Source organism: Barbus barbus, assembly GCF_936440315.1.
Source record: "Barbus barbus genome assembly, chromosome: 9".
Taxonomy (NCBI): Eukaryota; Metazoa; Chordata; class Actinopteri; order Cypriniformes; family Cyprinidae; genus Barbus; species Barbus barbus.
Genome location: NC_136737.1, coordinates 4671374 through 4686336, shown reverse-complemented (window position 1 = coordinate 4686336; position 14963 = coordinate 4671374). Strand labels below are relative to the sequence as shown.

The following is a 14963-nucleotide window of genomic DNA, read 5'->3' as shown; positions in this document are numbered from 1 at the left end:
GAGGAGGCTTCAGCAGAATGTCTCTCTTAAATGAGAGGAAGCCTAACAACACTCACTCCTAGTTGAAGAGCTCTTAAGAGTGGAGGTCTCAGCATAACGACTCTCTAAAACGAGAGGAGACCTTACTACTGGAGACAGTTAATGAGGCTCAGAAGAAAGAGCCTTTATACATTAATACTGCCTAAGCAGAGCTCTGGAGAGCGGAGGCTTCAGCAGAATGACTCATTAAATTGAGGTGAAGCCTAACAACACTCAATCCTGATAGGAGATAGGATGTGGCCAGAAAGATACATGGTCCTCCACAGAGGAGCATAGACACCTTCAGCACCATGGAGAGCACCATCATATGAGTTTATTAAGCCTATACCCTCTACAGTATTTGTTCTTACAATATTTTCACTATCCCTTATCCCTCACCTTACTGAGAATTAAAAAAATAAATAAAAATCCTGGACTCCTGCCTGGTGAATTGCTTGTTCGGAGTTGATTTCCCCCAAAATGTTGTAGTCACAGAAACAAACAGAAACTTTTCTTTCCAGTTTGAAAGAACACTGATACTTACACTTTTGCTTTTTTCGTTTATGCTTCCTGCAGAAACAGCAAATCATACCAACAGCAGCAGCCAACAACAGGACTGCACTCACAAATACTGCTTTCAAATCATGTAAAATTAGATCCTGTGGTTTCTAGAGTTTCTACATCTGAAGCTGTATAGTGACTAAAGGGAGCCATTAATCTGATTTATAACAAACACTATAAGTCATCAGCAAATCTAATAGAGAGTAAATGTGAATGCTGATGAATAGAACAGCACACTTCATACATGGTCAGAAGTAATCACTACTTCTTATTTAGAGTTTTCTGAGTATCTGAATCATTTGAGAATTTTCATGACTTTTACAGTCATTTGTGAGGAAAGGACTGTCATTTAATAGAAAGTATAGTCACAACTGAATAATTAATTTCTTTTAGCTAAAAATTGATTAAGAAAATGCATATTCACTATAAAACTTTCAATCTTAAGATTTTAACTTTTTAGATCAGACTAGTTCTGCATTGTAACTCGCATCTTGCATCCCCTGATCATTTACATGTGTTTTTGAACCTCTTCTACTTATAAAATGAACAGACCTGTAGAAATATCTTTACTGCTGAGTTATTGAATGACTAATTTATACTCACCAATGACAGTAACGCTGAAGCTCCTAATAATACTGCTGCTGTTGATCTGTAGTTTATAAAGTCCAGAGTCTGATGGTCAATGATCCAGTCTGATTGTCCAGCTTCAGTCGGTCTCTGAATCTCTCTTTACACTGAACATCTATACAAATCTTATTAGGATTTTCTGTGATTTCAGCAATGAGAATGTTATTAAAACACCATATCATCAAATCATCTGGATTTACTACACCAGTATATAAAGTGACTGATTCACTCTCCTTCACTGGCACTGTCTTCTTTTGATCTGTAACAAAAACACCAGTTGACTGAAGGATCCTTTAGAGAGAAATCCTATCATTATCATTATGTACATATTAATTCCCTGGATCTTGACAAATTCAGTAGAAACAAAAGTAAGTGCAAAATAATTTTTCTGAGCTCCTCTCTGTTACAACAATTTTTATTGCATTAAATTCAATAATACAATTTTATTGAATATTACACCTTTTGTACTGCTTTACCAGATTATTATAAACTTCTGCATTCTGCATCATATAGCACTGACATATTTTGTTGTGATCATAAAAGTTCATAATAAAGAAATTCTGTGATTTAAACACATTTAGCTTGCTTTTAAACATGCGTTAAATGCCTAACCATTAACAGTAACACTGAATATTTGTTCACTGCTGGAACTGCCTAAAATCTTCAGTTTATAGTCCAGCATCTGAGGTCATTATGCTTGAGATGGTGTTTTTTGAACATCATGTCAACATATTCTTGTTACAATAATAACACAAAATAATGATCTTTAAAAAAAGCATCATATGACCCCTTAAATGATAAAAGTACAGTAATAATAATAATAGCAATGGTAATAATTTAATACATTAATTGGAAATGACCTGATGCTTTTTTGTTTTTAGATATCTCTCGTCCATATACACGGTGTCATCGTCTGCATAACTCGACTATTTCACACGTACAGTGTGAGCATGTAAATCGTGAGCTTTGACTTTACATCACATGTCAACTGCTCTAAAAGTGTGAGTTGGTACCTTGATGAAATCGCACAGTGTATGCCCGGCCTAAGACACTTTTCACTCCTCTCAGGGGCATAGGTTTGATTTTGGCGTTGGTGAGTCAAGTCAAGTCACCTTTATTTATATAGCGCTTTTTACAATGCAAATTGTGTCAAAGCACTGCACAATATCAAAAAAGGAACATAGTGTGTCAATAAGTTTAAATAGTGTCTTTGCAATCAGGTCGATGATATCGCTGGAAATGAAGCGTCCCCAACTAAGCAAGCCAGAGGCGACAGCGGCAAGGAACCAAAACTCCATCGGTGACAGAATGGAGAAAAAACCTTGGGAGAAACCAGGCTCAGTCGGGGGGCCAATTCTCCTCTGGCCAAACAAACCAGCAGTTCAGTTCCAAACTGCAGCAAGTCAGATTGAATGGGCTCAGCTGGTTCCAGTGGTCTTTTCCGATGGCTGTCTAAGTGGCGGGGTCCTCAATGGGGATCTGTCTCTGGCGTTCATCCAGGTGTCTGGCCTCTGCCTACGATCAGGGTCACATACGTCATCTCCCGGCGCTGATCCTCCATCTCAGGTGTTCGGTCATCTCAGATCATGTAATGGTTGGATCCAGACTGAGCACAGCAGACAACAGTCAAGAAAAGACCAGTTAAGGTAAACTCATGTGCTTCAGCTAGTGTCAAATGAGTCATTTTGCTCCGATTAGCCAAAGAACCAAAGTCTGCAATCCAAAGTCAGAGATCTCATTGTGAAACATTTGTCATGAAAGTTTCCCAAGACCAAATCTGACAAGTACAAATTGCAAATTTCTTTATAGACTAATAAGAGTTACATTTACAGTTTTACTCAAGAACTGTGCTTTAACAACACTTTGCACTAGTTTTCCTCTTTGTTTTATCTGCACATAAATGTGGTTTGATCTGTCGGGTGGATAAACTACTGCTGGATGTTTGTATGTGTCATTAGTTTGTCGGTGAAACTCCTGTGCACATTTTCACTGCGTGATGTAGCCTATTATAATGTAATCAGAATGACCGCAAAATTCAAGATATGAGGGGAAAATCTTGTACTTGTATCATATGACTGAGTTAAGCAATAACACACAAGCAAGACTGCTGTTTTTCCCGATAGTGATTGCAAATGTGATGATTATTTAACAACAAAATTCACACTGAGTTACATTTTAGACAATATTGTCTGTTTCACAGTGAATGAGCTTCAGTAATCTGTGCATCTAAATTAATCCTCAGATGCTGCTTCTGCCACTTCTGAGGTGCAAATATGGATTTTGTCAATACAAGATCTAAACAAATATTCAGATATTATATTTTGTAAATACTGCACAGCCTAGATATAGGTCACAACACTAAATAACACACCAGACCAGTAGATACGGATATCTAATCCAATATTTCACTCTTCTGCTATTAGTTTTTATACAGGGACAGAATTCATTTGAAAGATCAGCAAAAGCTTGTTGATTCTCATGATGTTGAAGGAGATGGACGTGTGAACGGAAACTGTGACTGGGGTCACAATCAGATAAATATCACTGCCAGATAAATGTGTTTTCACACATTTTAAGCATCACTGTTGTGGGCTCTTTGGTGAAGCGATGAAGAAAATGCTTCTCAAATTATTCTTGCTCTGTTTGTGGCATCTCGTTGGTGAGTTTTAAAAGAGTATTTATGGCTTTTGTCTTTGTGCTGCTGCTGAATGTTTTTCATATCACACTTAAATGAATAAGTATTTTAGAGAAGCCGACATCAAATGAACCGAAAGCTAAAACTCTGTTCTTCAGGAGTGTTTGGTGATGAAGTGAAGTCAGTGCGGGCGGGACGTTCAGTCACTCTAAACTCTGCTCTTACTGAAATAATGGATGGTGATCTGATTCAGTGGAGGTTTTTTAACACTTTAATTGCTGAAATCAGTAAACAGGCCGAGAGAATCACTGTATTTTATGACTTTCTTGATGGGAGATTCGGAAACAGACTGAAGCTGGACAATCAAACTGGATCTCTGACCATCACAAACACCATATCTGCACTCTCTGGACGTTATGAACTACAGATCAACAGTGTGAGCAAGATCTTCAATCTCACTGTCCTTTGTGAGTTCATTTTAGTTTAGCCTGTTTTCTTTGCTTTTTCATGTTTATTCTGTTGTTGTTTTTTGTTACTCATGCACAATGATGTTTTAAACGTTATTAATTTAGTAAACCATCCTAAAACCTCTTTCTGAGATGAACTCTATTTCTGTTTGTCCTTCAGCTGGGCTTGGTTTAAGAAATGCACGTGTTGCAGTGTTAGCGATGGCGGGAGATTCAGTCACTCTAAACGCTAAATTTATTCAAATGGCCGATAATGATCTGTTTCAGTGGACATGTTTAAATGAAAACACGTTATTAGCTGAAATCAATAAACAGGATGAAAGCTTCACTGTATATGATGATGTTCTTGATGGGAGATTCAGAGACAGACTGAAGCTGGACAATCAGACTGGATCTCTGACAATCACAAACATCACAACTGAACATGCTGGAGATTATAGACTACAGATCTACTATATACGGATTGATTACTTTCTCACGGTGTATGGTGAGTTAAATATCGGCTTCGCCGGTTTGTGACACAAAAATGAAATCCACATAACATTTTGCTTATTTACTGTCTGTTCTGTTCTTTTAGGATTATTTTTATTTAAATGTTTTCCTTATTACAGCATTAAAGTCAGTCTGAAAAGTATGTATATATATATATATATCATTAGTAGATGCTGTTTAATTCTTTAAATGACCAATCAGTTCTAGCATACAGATTTATATTCCAATTATTAGATTATTTTTATTTGCTCTACTTTTGATCAGTCTTGGTTTCTCTCAGTGTTTCTTCCTCATCTGCTTGAACATCTTCATTCATCCTCATTTCTGTTATTTTTCTCATGTTTTCAGCTCGTCTTCCTGTTCCTGTCATCAGCAGTAACTCTTCACAATGTTCATCATCATCATCATCATCACAGCAGAATTGTTCATTGTTGTGTTCAGTGTTGAATGTGAGTCATGTGACTCTCTCCTGGTACAAAGGAAACAGTTTATTGTCCAGCATCAGTGTGTCTGATCTCAGCATCAGTCTCTCTCTACCTCTGGAGGTGGAATATCAGGATAAAAACACCTACAGCTGTGTGCTCAACAATCCCATCAGAAACCAGACTCAACATCTGGACATCAGTCAACTCTGTCACACATGTTCAGGTATGGCAGCACTGATATTAGAGCTGATATTAGCGTTTATTGACTGAGCTGATCTCAGTTTGGTGTGTTTATTCCTCAGACTCTGAACACTGTTGTGGTTCTGCTGAAGCTGTGATCCGATTGGTCCTCTCTGCTCTGGTGGGCGTGGCTACTGTACTTATTCTGGTTTATGACGTCAGATCCAGAAGAGCTGAACAAGATCAAGCACATATTCACACATCAGGTATGTGATCGATATAATTTCTCATAAAACTGTTTAGTTTATTATTTATTAATCTTCATTTATTTCTAATGGTTTTGTATACTCACATACTGGTATATATGTTTATTTTAGGTGGCTCAGTTCTACTCTAGAAGATGATTTGAGAACAAACAGAAATGCCTTTTCTCATTAATGCTTAAAACTATGAGTGTTTATCACGATTACCAAATATTACATTGTTTATGCTAGATTAGTTAATATAGCATGCTTTCCTTTTCTTTTCTTTTTTTACAATCTAATGTTTCATGTTTGATTAGAGACTTTAAAAATCACCTCAAATTACATTTAAAGGTGTAGTGGTGTTAATATTATTGTATATACCAGAAGTCTCTAATACTGAAGCTCTTCTACTGGTTGAACATGAATACAATAATATATAAGCACTCTCTCCTTGCATTTTTAGTGTCAGATTTTTCAGAAATCCAGTTTGAAAAATGTATTGTTAATATTTTCTCAGATCACTCTTTACTACAGCTGTCCATTTGTCATCTGCATTTGCTTGCATTTATCAATAAAGTTCTCACTCTGAGGTTCAAGAGTCTCTCCATGTTTTATTACATTTATTACAGTATGTCGAGCACCTCCTGGCAACTTTAATAGTTTTGCAATGCGCCACATATAAATATTTACATTACTAAAACATGATTTGTAAGTGTTCACATTATTATTAAGCTCAGTAGTTTTCTTTATTGTTTTTCAATCCACAATATTAAACCAACAACATCTAATGTATCCTTTAACCATAATGATAATAATAATAATATACTTTGTTATATAATATATTAAAAATAAAATAGTTGTAATTGTTACAGGAGGAACAGAGGAAACGTGCGGATCCATCTGCAGAGCTTTATTAATTAGCATGGTCAAAACATGCGTGGTCAGTTCACAGCAAACAGACATAGAAGAGGTAAGAAAAGAACAATCCTAGAGCAAGCGGAAGTCTTCGATGGGCGAACAATATCCAACAGGGCAAGGCAAAGAGAAATAATCCAGGAACATGGCAATAGTCCAGGCAGGGGCTAACAGAGTCCAAAATGGCAAGGCAAAGGGTAGATCCAAGATACACAAGCTAGAGTCAAAACACAGGAAAATAACAAGCAAGACTATGACTAAGAATACTAAGACAGGTATCAGCTATCACAATGATAAAGACTGAACAATACTTGGCGATCTGAGTGGGTGTTATACAGTGTGTGTAATAGCTTTCAGGTGAGCGTGTGATTGGTGACAGCTGTGTGTAATCAGTGCAATAGATGATGGGAAATGCAGTCCAGGGTGATGTGTAACAGTCTGTGTGGTGTGAGAGTCAATATGAAGGAGAGGCGACCTCTTGTGGCAGTCGGACGGAAGACCGCGGACCGGATTCGTGACAATGATATACTTTGAGAACACAGTGAAAGTAAACACAACATATCAATGTTCCAATTCCTCCAACAGGCAGCGATGAAGTCTTTAAATGTCTGTAGTCTGATTTGTGTCTGTGTTTCATCCAACAATATCATCTAGTGTCTCAGTCTGAATCAGCTTGTTATCAGGAGTGATTCGCTAAGGATCCTCTGTCACTGACTCCACTAGTTCTGTCTGATTGCTTTTGCTGTTCAGCTGGGTGTCATTTGCTTTAGCACAAAATAATTTCTTAACAAACAAGGTATTATATTGTGAACATAGCATTTCCCTTTTTGGACACAATAGTGTATGCAATAGTGTGAAACCGTTCCTTTCTCAACATCATGAACTTTCAGTACATTCTGGCTGTTTGATGTGGGGAAGTGAGTGATTATTCCACTGGCTCTGCACAAACCAGTGCTGAAACCAGGAGCCAGGAGTTGCTTTTGGTGGCCAAATTGATGAAAAGACTAGGACATGTAGTTCATGCCAGAATATACGCAATGTGCCACAATCAGCATTGCTGCACCAGTGGGAGTATCCTGAGAAACCATGGCATTGTGTTCATGCTGATTTAGCAGGCCCAGTCGAGAACAGAATGCTGTTAATTGTTGTTGACGTGCACAGCAAGTGTCCTGAGGTGTCTGTCATGAGATCAAACTCAGCTGAAAGGACAGTTGAGAGACTGGGAGTCTATCCTCTTGTGATGTGACGTTCTGCGCAGAGGCTTCGAAGCTTGTATCAAAAATACGAAACATCTGGCAGTGAAGCAGTGTACCGGAGCTTGATTCGTTTTGCCATAATGATCAGTGACGTCCGAAAAGAGGATGGACATTTGGAAATAAACTGTGATGAAGGTTAGGGGAGGATTTACACACAACCAGATAAACATCACTCGTGTTTAAGACATTTTAAGGGCTACTATCGAGAGCTTTTCAGTGAATCAATGAGGAAAATGCCAATTTTGCTCTGTTTGTGGCATCTGGTTGGTGAGTTTAAAATGTGTTTTTATAGCTTCAGTTCTTTATTTGAAAGATTCACTGTTTGTTTTTCTAAACGGTTGTTCTTTAAAAACACTGAAGCTCAAACAGCAGCAGCTTTAGTTTCAGTTTGATGATTTTCATTCAGAATCACCACAAATTATTAATCGGTTTATATTAGTAATCCATCATATAGTTATTTAAAGGTATATCATTTAAACAGAAGAATCTTGTGTTTGTTCTTCAGGTGTGTTTGGTGATGAAGTGAAGTCAGTGTCAGTGATGGAGGGAGATTCAGTCACTCTAATCTCTGATCTTACTGGAACACAGACACATGATCTGATAACGTGGAGGTTTGGACATAGCGTGCTCATAGCTAGACTTAGAGCATCCATCTCTTTATATGATGGGAGATTCAGAGACAGACTGAAACTGGATCATACTGGTTCTCTGACATCACAAACACCAGAACCACAGACTCTGGACTTTATACAGTAACCATCAGCGGAAGTAGAGTACTGCTTAAAATATGTGATTTCTGTCATTTATATTCCCTAGAAGTGATCTTCCACTAATGAGTTTATTGTGATCCTGAATGCTAAATATTCTAGATTATCAAAGAACTCTTTAATAATTTGGTATAACGTTTTTTTTTTCTCCAAATGTATCTGCTTACCTTCATGAATAACGTTTTCTCAAAGCTTTATTACATTATGTCGAGCGCCCCATGGAGAAATACTCACTTTATATACACTGACCAAAATGATAAACGCAACACTTTTGTTTTTGCCCCCATTTTTCATGAGCTGAACTCAAAGATCTAAGACTTTTTCTATCTACATAAAAGGCCTATTTCTCTCAAATATTGTTCACAAATCTGTCTAAATCTGTGTTAGTGAGCACTTCTCCTTTGCCGTAATCCATCCACCTCACAGGTGTGGCATATCAAGATGCTGATTAGACAGCATGAGTATTACACAGGTGTGCCTTAGGCTGGCCACAATAAAAGGCCACTCTAAAATGTGCAGTTTTACTGTATTGGGGGGGGTCCCGAAAACCAGTCAGTATCTGGTGTGACCACCATTTGCCTCACGCAGTGCAACACATCCCCTTCGCATAGAGCTGATCAGGTTGTCAAGTCCTCTTCAATGGCTGTTCGAAGTTGCTGGATATTGGCAGGAACTGAAACACGCTGTCGTATACGCTGATCCAGAGCATCCCAAACATACTCAATGGGTGACATGTCCGGTGAATATGCTGGCCATGCAAGAACTGGGATGTTTTCAGCTTCCAGGAATTGTGTACAGATCCTTTCAACATGGGGCTGTGCATTATCAATAAAATGCACCTGTGTTCAACAATCTTAAGCAATAAAAAAAACAATGAATCACAATTGTTAGTTTATCTAAAGTCATTTTTTTGCTTATTAGTATGGTTGAACTGGATCATCAGAGGTTAGCAGCAAAGACATTGATTAATAGAATGGGATTAGATACATTTCTGTTATTTAACATTTAATTATTGCAGGTTTGCGTCATATTCTGAGTTTGCATTTCACTGTTTTAACTCATTTTGATAAAAACTAAATCTGTTTTTTGCGAGGTGGGATGAGTTAATGCACACTTAGTATAGTACTACATTAAAAGCATGTTCACACAGTGCACTGTCAGTAAATAAATGGGAAAAAAGTAACTGCCATTACTTTTTTGAAAAAGTAACTCAGATATTTTCTTGTAAATAAAAAAGTAATTTGTTACTTTACTAGTCACTTGAAAAAAGTAATAGTATTACGTAACTTGCGTTACTTGTAATGGGTTACCCCAACACTGGCCATAATATATTAGGTTTTGAATTTGGATATATATTTAGGCATTATTAAAGACTACTTTTTGTCAAAGCTGGCCCCACACCCACAACAGAAGCGTAAATGAAAACTCGGGAAGCGTATTTGTAAGTACAGATCAATGAATGAAAGAGGAGAAAACAGTAGCAAAACATGCAGTGTATTAGGGCTGGGCGATATGACCATATAATGATATATCGACAATGTCTCGTAAGTATCACGATGTCGATGTCAACAGTCAGGTAACAGACGATTATCGACATTATGGGGGAAAAAAATGACAAATGATAAACCTTGTAAGTTGCAAAAAAATATTTTACACAGCCCCATAGTCAGCATACAGGTCTTTTTGCATGCAGGTGGAGGTGGGGCTTAGGTAGACCATATTACCGGATATTGCAATATTTTTTAAGGCGATTATCGATAAGATATTTTTGACAAATCGACCAGCCCTACAGTGTATTAAAAACGAAGTCAAAAATGTTGCATGCAATTATTTATTTTTGCACCGATGAAGAGTCTCACTTGCTTCACCTGGATGCTGCCCTGGAGAGACTAAAAGAGTATGGACTAAGAGAGCGCAAGGACAAATGTGAATTTTTCAACCTTCAGTTGAGTACCTGGGCTATATCATTGATTCCTCTGGTCTGCTTACGTCTCCATCAAAGTTTAAGGCCATTGTGGATGCTCCAGTGCAGCTGTGATCTTTTCTTGGCTTGCTTAATTATTATCGGACTGTCCAGACTGTCTCTCGCTGACAAAAAGAAAACCCCATCTGTGGCTGAAATGTTCTACTTCAGTCAAGAGGAAAGAGCTCTTGTAACAGCTGCACAGGTATGTAAGGACACACACACAATGTCTCAGTTCCGTCCAGAATCATGGAAATCATCATGAGAGGCCAAGCTGAGAGCGAAGAGGTGAAACTATTCCTTTCTCAACGTCATGAACTTTCAGCTCCCAGAGAATAAGTTCTGTTGATATACTTAAGAAATTCAACAAGAAGGACTGAATTTTTCTGAATTTAATAGAAATGTTGATTAGGGAAACTGATATTATAACGTCTTGATTAAGGGTGGTACAGTGTAATTTGTAATCAAAGAAGGAAGGAAATGCTGTGTATTTTTGTTAATGTTATTAATTTAACTACACTTCCCATAATGCACAGTGTTACATTTTCTGTTAGGAGGGAGCCGTCACATCATGTGTCCTACTTACATGGACAAACATTTATATTACCCGTTCAAGATACAATACTCTCATATCGATATGTTGTGATTCTTCTGGACTGTGCTGTGAGCTCCATTTGATGGAAACCCATTTCAGATCTAGCTTACACAGTGGAGCCATTCTCAAGTTTTTGTTGTTTTCTTTTCAGTTTGAGAGGAGAAACAATTGAGACATTTGACAAGAAAGGAAGAACAAACAAGCTGAAGACAGTTATAGGAGAGAGCAGAGCCAAACACTCTCAGGATCTCATGAACAGATCAAACGCTGCTTTAAGACACTTTTAACTTCTCTAGTCACTGATCACACTATGGGTCAGTTTACTTCTGTTGAAAACATCAACACTGAATAGAAGAGGAAGCTGTGGCTAACTGGAGCTAAATCAGTCAAGTTAACATGTTGTGAAATGAGCAAAAAAAAAAAAGCTATGTTCAAACAGCTGACAGTATAGTTTCTCATGACTTTAAAACAGATCAGCTTCACATCAGACCATCTGTCATTTTATTCCTGAACCAGTTTTGAAGAGCTTGTCTTTTCATATTTGTGGACTGAAACTTTTGAAGATGTTTGACAGCTTTTGGTTCTGTTTCTGTTTGTGGCATCTAGCAGGTGAGTTTAAAATGTGTTTTTACTTTTTTTTACTTAAGGTCCTGCTTGGTGAACAGCGTGTAAATAAGTGTGAATGTGACACAAGTATGACAAAAAAATAAAAATAAGATGTAGCATTAATTAAGCTATACAGTATATGACTTTTTCTGATTATAATAACAACTTAAACTTCATTTCCAAACCATGTCCCTTAACCAATAATACACTTTAAATACACGTATAATCAATTTCAGAGAAATTTGCATACACTCGTCATTTGGCGTTTAGGATACAGAGAAAAGTTTACTGTGTCGACAAACGAGAAAAATGTTCACGAATCATTATCGAGTCAAAAACTGAAAGAAAGAAAAAAAAGAAAGCGTTATTTGTGTCCATCTGCTCTGATGAGATGTTCTGTATGTGTGCGTAAACCAGCTCCTTGAATCACATTCATCTGCTCAGAGAAGAAGAGCCAAAGCACAACCAAAACAATGGGTCTCATTCATTAACAATTGTGTAGATTATTCGTATTCATATGCATATTCGAACTTCTCATGAAAACCTTCCACCTGATTAACAACACATGTATGCACATGAATTTGTTCTTAACCTTGTCCTAATGGGTTTGTTCAGATATCACACTTCAGGTCGTCGCACGTGACCACTTATGTGACGTATTTCCTGTATTTGGCTTAAATGTTCAAGTGGGCGTTAAGATCAGAAGAGTGGACCAATTGTGTTTACAGAAGAAAAAATAAAGTTTACAGAGCTTTATTTTGATTTTCAATACTTTGCATTTTAAAATAAACTTTTAAATGTCTGTTTAGTGGTCTCTTTAACAGATGACTATAACAGTCATTTTGGTGCATCTAATTAAATGATAAAATACAGTTGCAAATGTTATACAGAATAAACACACACATCTTTGCATAATAAAATGTGCAACTCTTTATATTTTGCTACAAAACAATATGTAATATCTAATTATTATTAAGTTTTAACTTATAGTGGAAAGGTTTCCGGTACATCTCACGAGATCTCTGTAAAAAATCTCACAATTCATTTCCAGAACATGATGCATGATGGGATACACTTGGAGTGGATTAAGTGTGTGCTAGGGGTTTTTAAGACCTGGGACAGTCTTGAGCACTTACTTCCTGTTGCATGCATGTGCTCTCACGTGGCCAAGACCGCAAGTGTGGGTATTTGGACAGGCCCAATGTTAGTGAATTTGGACTGTTCTGGAAGAATGAAGAATTGTTTGTGAAAACCTTCGTATGCAGGGAAATGCTTAGTCAATGAGACCCCATGTTCTTCTGCAAGACGCATGCAGGTTTATTTCTAACCGCTAGAGGGTCAAAGGTTACACATAGACTAACTTTAATCATGTTTTCCCAGTCCTTATAAAAACACTGGAGCTCAAACAGCAGCAGCTGTAGTTTCAGTTGTGAAAAAAATCACTCTAAAATTCAATTATTCATCCACACATCAGTTTGCTTCTGTTGTGTCCATGTGATTGGTTTGAATATTATTCATTTCAAATGTAAATTTTATAACACTCACCCTTGTTCTCTGTTCTTCAGGTGTGTTTAGTGTTGATGTGAAGTCCGTGTCAGTGCTGGAGGGAGATTCAGTCACTCTACAGATTAATGTTACTGAAATACAGGCATATGATGAGATCCAGTGGAAATTTGGACCTAACAAGAGTCTTCTAGCTAAAATGAATGGAGTGACCAGTACGATCTTTAATGGTCCTGATGGGAGATTCAGAGACAGACTGAAGCTGGATCATCAGACTGGATCTCTGACCATCATGAACATCAGAACCACAGACTCTGGACTCTATGAAGTTGAGATCAGCCGCAGCAGCTTTGAGGATAAACACATATTCAGTCTTACTGTCTATGGTGAGTCACAATTACAGTGTCAATCTTCAAACAAATAATTGTTTATTAAGTATTTTTACACAAATAATTATTTAATAAGTATTTATAAAACAAACAAACCACACACAGAATAACTGAGGCACTTTCCTTTTACCTTATTATTCTTTCATTTGGTCCTTTTTTTATGTCTTTTTCTTTTCTGACAGTATAATCTCGTTAAACATAAATCTATTATAAATCTTGAGAAACAAATTAAGATGTGGACTAACAGTATCAGCATTAAACATCAACTCTGACGTGTTCAGATAAAACAACTATAAGATATGTGTTTATTTATTTAGCTGCTACAACACCAGACCCACAGACTTCTCCACATCCAGAGTTTGCTTCACATCCTCCAGTCTCAATGATAATAGTGCTGATCTCTGCTGCTGCTGCTGGATCTCTGCTGATTGTGGCTGTTATTGGGATGTTTTGTATCTGCAGGAAACACAGAGACGCAGGTCGAGTGAATCCACAGCTCACACATCTGTAAAAACAATGAGTCTTATTTGTGAACCAACAATATTCTCCATGTTTTGATTGAACGTGTCTGTCATTACAGTTCATGAAGATGAGACTCAAGCTGCTGCAAAACTCTACAAACACACTTGACTGATGACGGTACGAGTCTCTGTCGTTTCAATGAAATTGACATTTATTTATTATTATTTACATTTATTTATTTGCAGTTCAAAAGAACTGCAGAGCATATAGCAATAATATATTAAAATGTTTATAATGCGTATCACACTGCATACTACTTCACAAACGCATTACACATATTTGGCAGTGAGTGCTAGATTATGTGTTACATGTTTTATGTTTTCAACTGTCATGTTGCTTGGTTATACACGGAGACTCTCCATTACACACAAACACAAAACAGTAATTCAATGCAAGAAACACTAACTCATATCCTATAATATTCACTGATTCTATCCCATAATACTCCATTTGATGCTTCGGTCCAATGCATTATCAATCCTCATGATGAATTTAGAGCATGTTTCTGTCATTTATTTAATATGAATAATTGTATTCATGTGTGTTTGTGTTACAGGAATCTGACGTGACGGAGGTGATTTACACGTGTTTCAGAGCAATGATCAAACTCTCTGTTTCTTCACAAATCATGTATTGATCATAACTGCATCTGGCTTTAAATTATATATATATATGTATATATATATATATATATATATATATATATATTTCTGTTTGTCTGCCTTTATAAGTAAATTTTTCTCACTCTGAGGTTCAAGAGTCTCTCTATTTTTATTACGTGTTGAGTGTCTCCTGGA

At 37.0% G+C, this 14963-nt stretch overlaps 1 protein-coding gene across 1 annotated transcript; it reads left to right on the top strand.

Moving 5' to 3' along the window:
- Positions 1–11605: 11605 nt before the first annotated feature.
- On the top strand, positions 11606–14827 carry LOC306874773 (CD48 antigen-like). Its single transcript, XM_079425015.1, has 5 exons — positions 11606–11755; positions 13318–13641; positions 13962–14123; positions 14225–14283; positions 14723–14827. The coding sequence occupies exons 1-4, from the start codon at positions 11710–11712 to the stop codon at positions 14272–14274; spliced, it is 582 nt and encodes a 193-aa protein (XP_079281141.1). The 5' UTR covers positions 11606–11709; the 3' UTR covers positions 14275–14283; positions 14723–14827.
- The last annotated feature ends 136 nt before the right edge of the window (positions 14828–14963 follow it).

What these genes read in the sequence shown, in the direction of transcription:
- LOC306874773 (XM_079425015.1), top strand. Translation starts at nt 11,710, where the DNA reads ATGTTTGACAGCTTTTGGTTCTGTTTCTGTTTGTGGCATCTAGCAG. An exon ending in CTGTTTGTGGCATCTAGCAG is followed by an intron (nt 11,756 to 13,317) that starts GTGAGTTTAAAA and finishes TCTGTTCTTCAG; the next exon opens with GTGTGTTTAGTGTTGATGTG. An exon ending in CAGGAAACACAGAGACGCAG is followed by an intron (nt 14,124 to 14,224) that starts GTCGAGTGAATC and finishes CTGTCATTACAG; the next exon opens with TTCATGAAGATGAGACTCAA.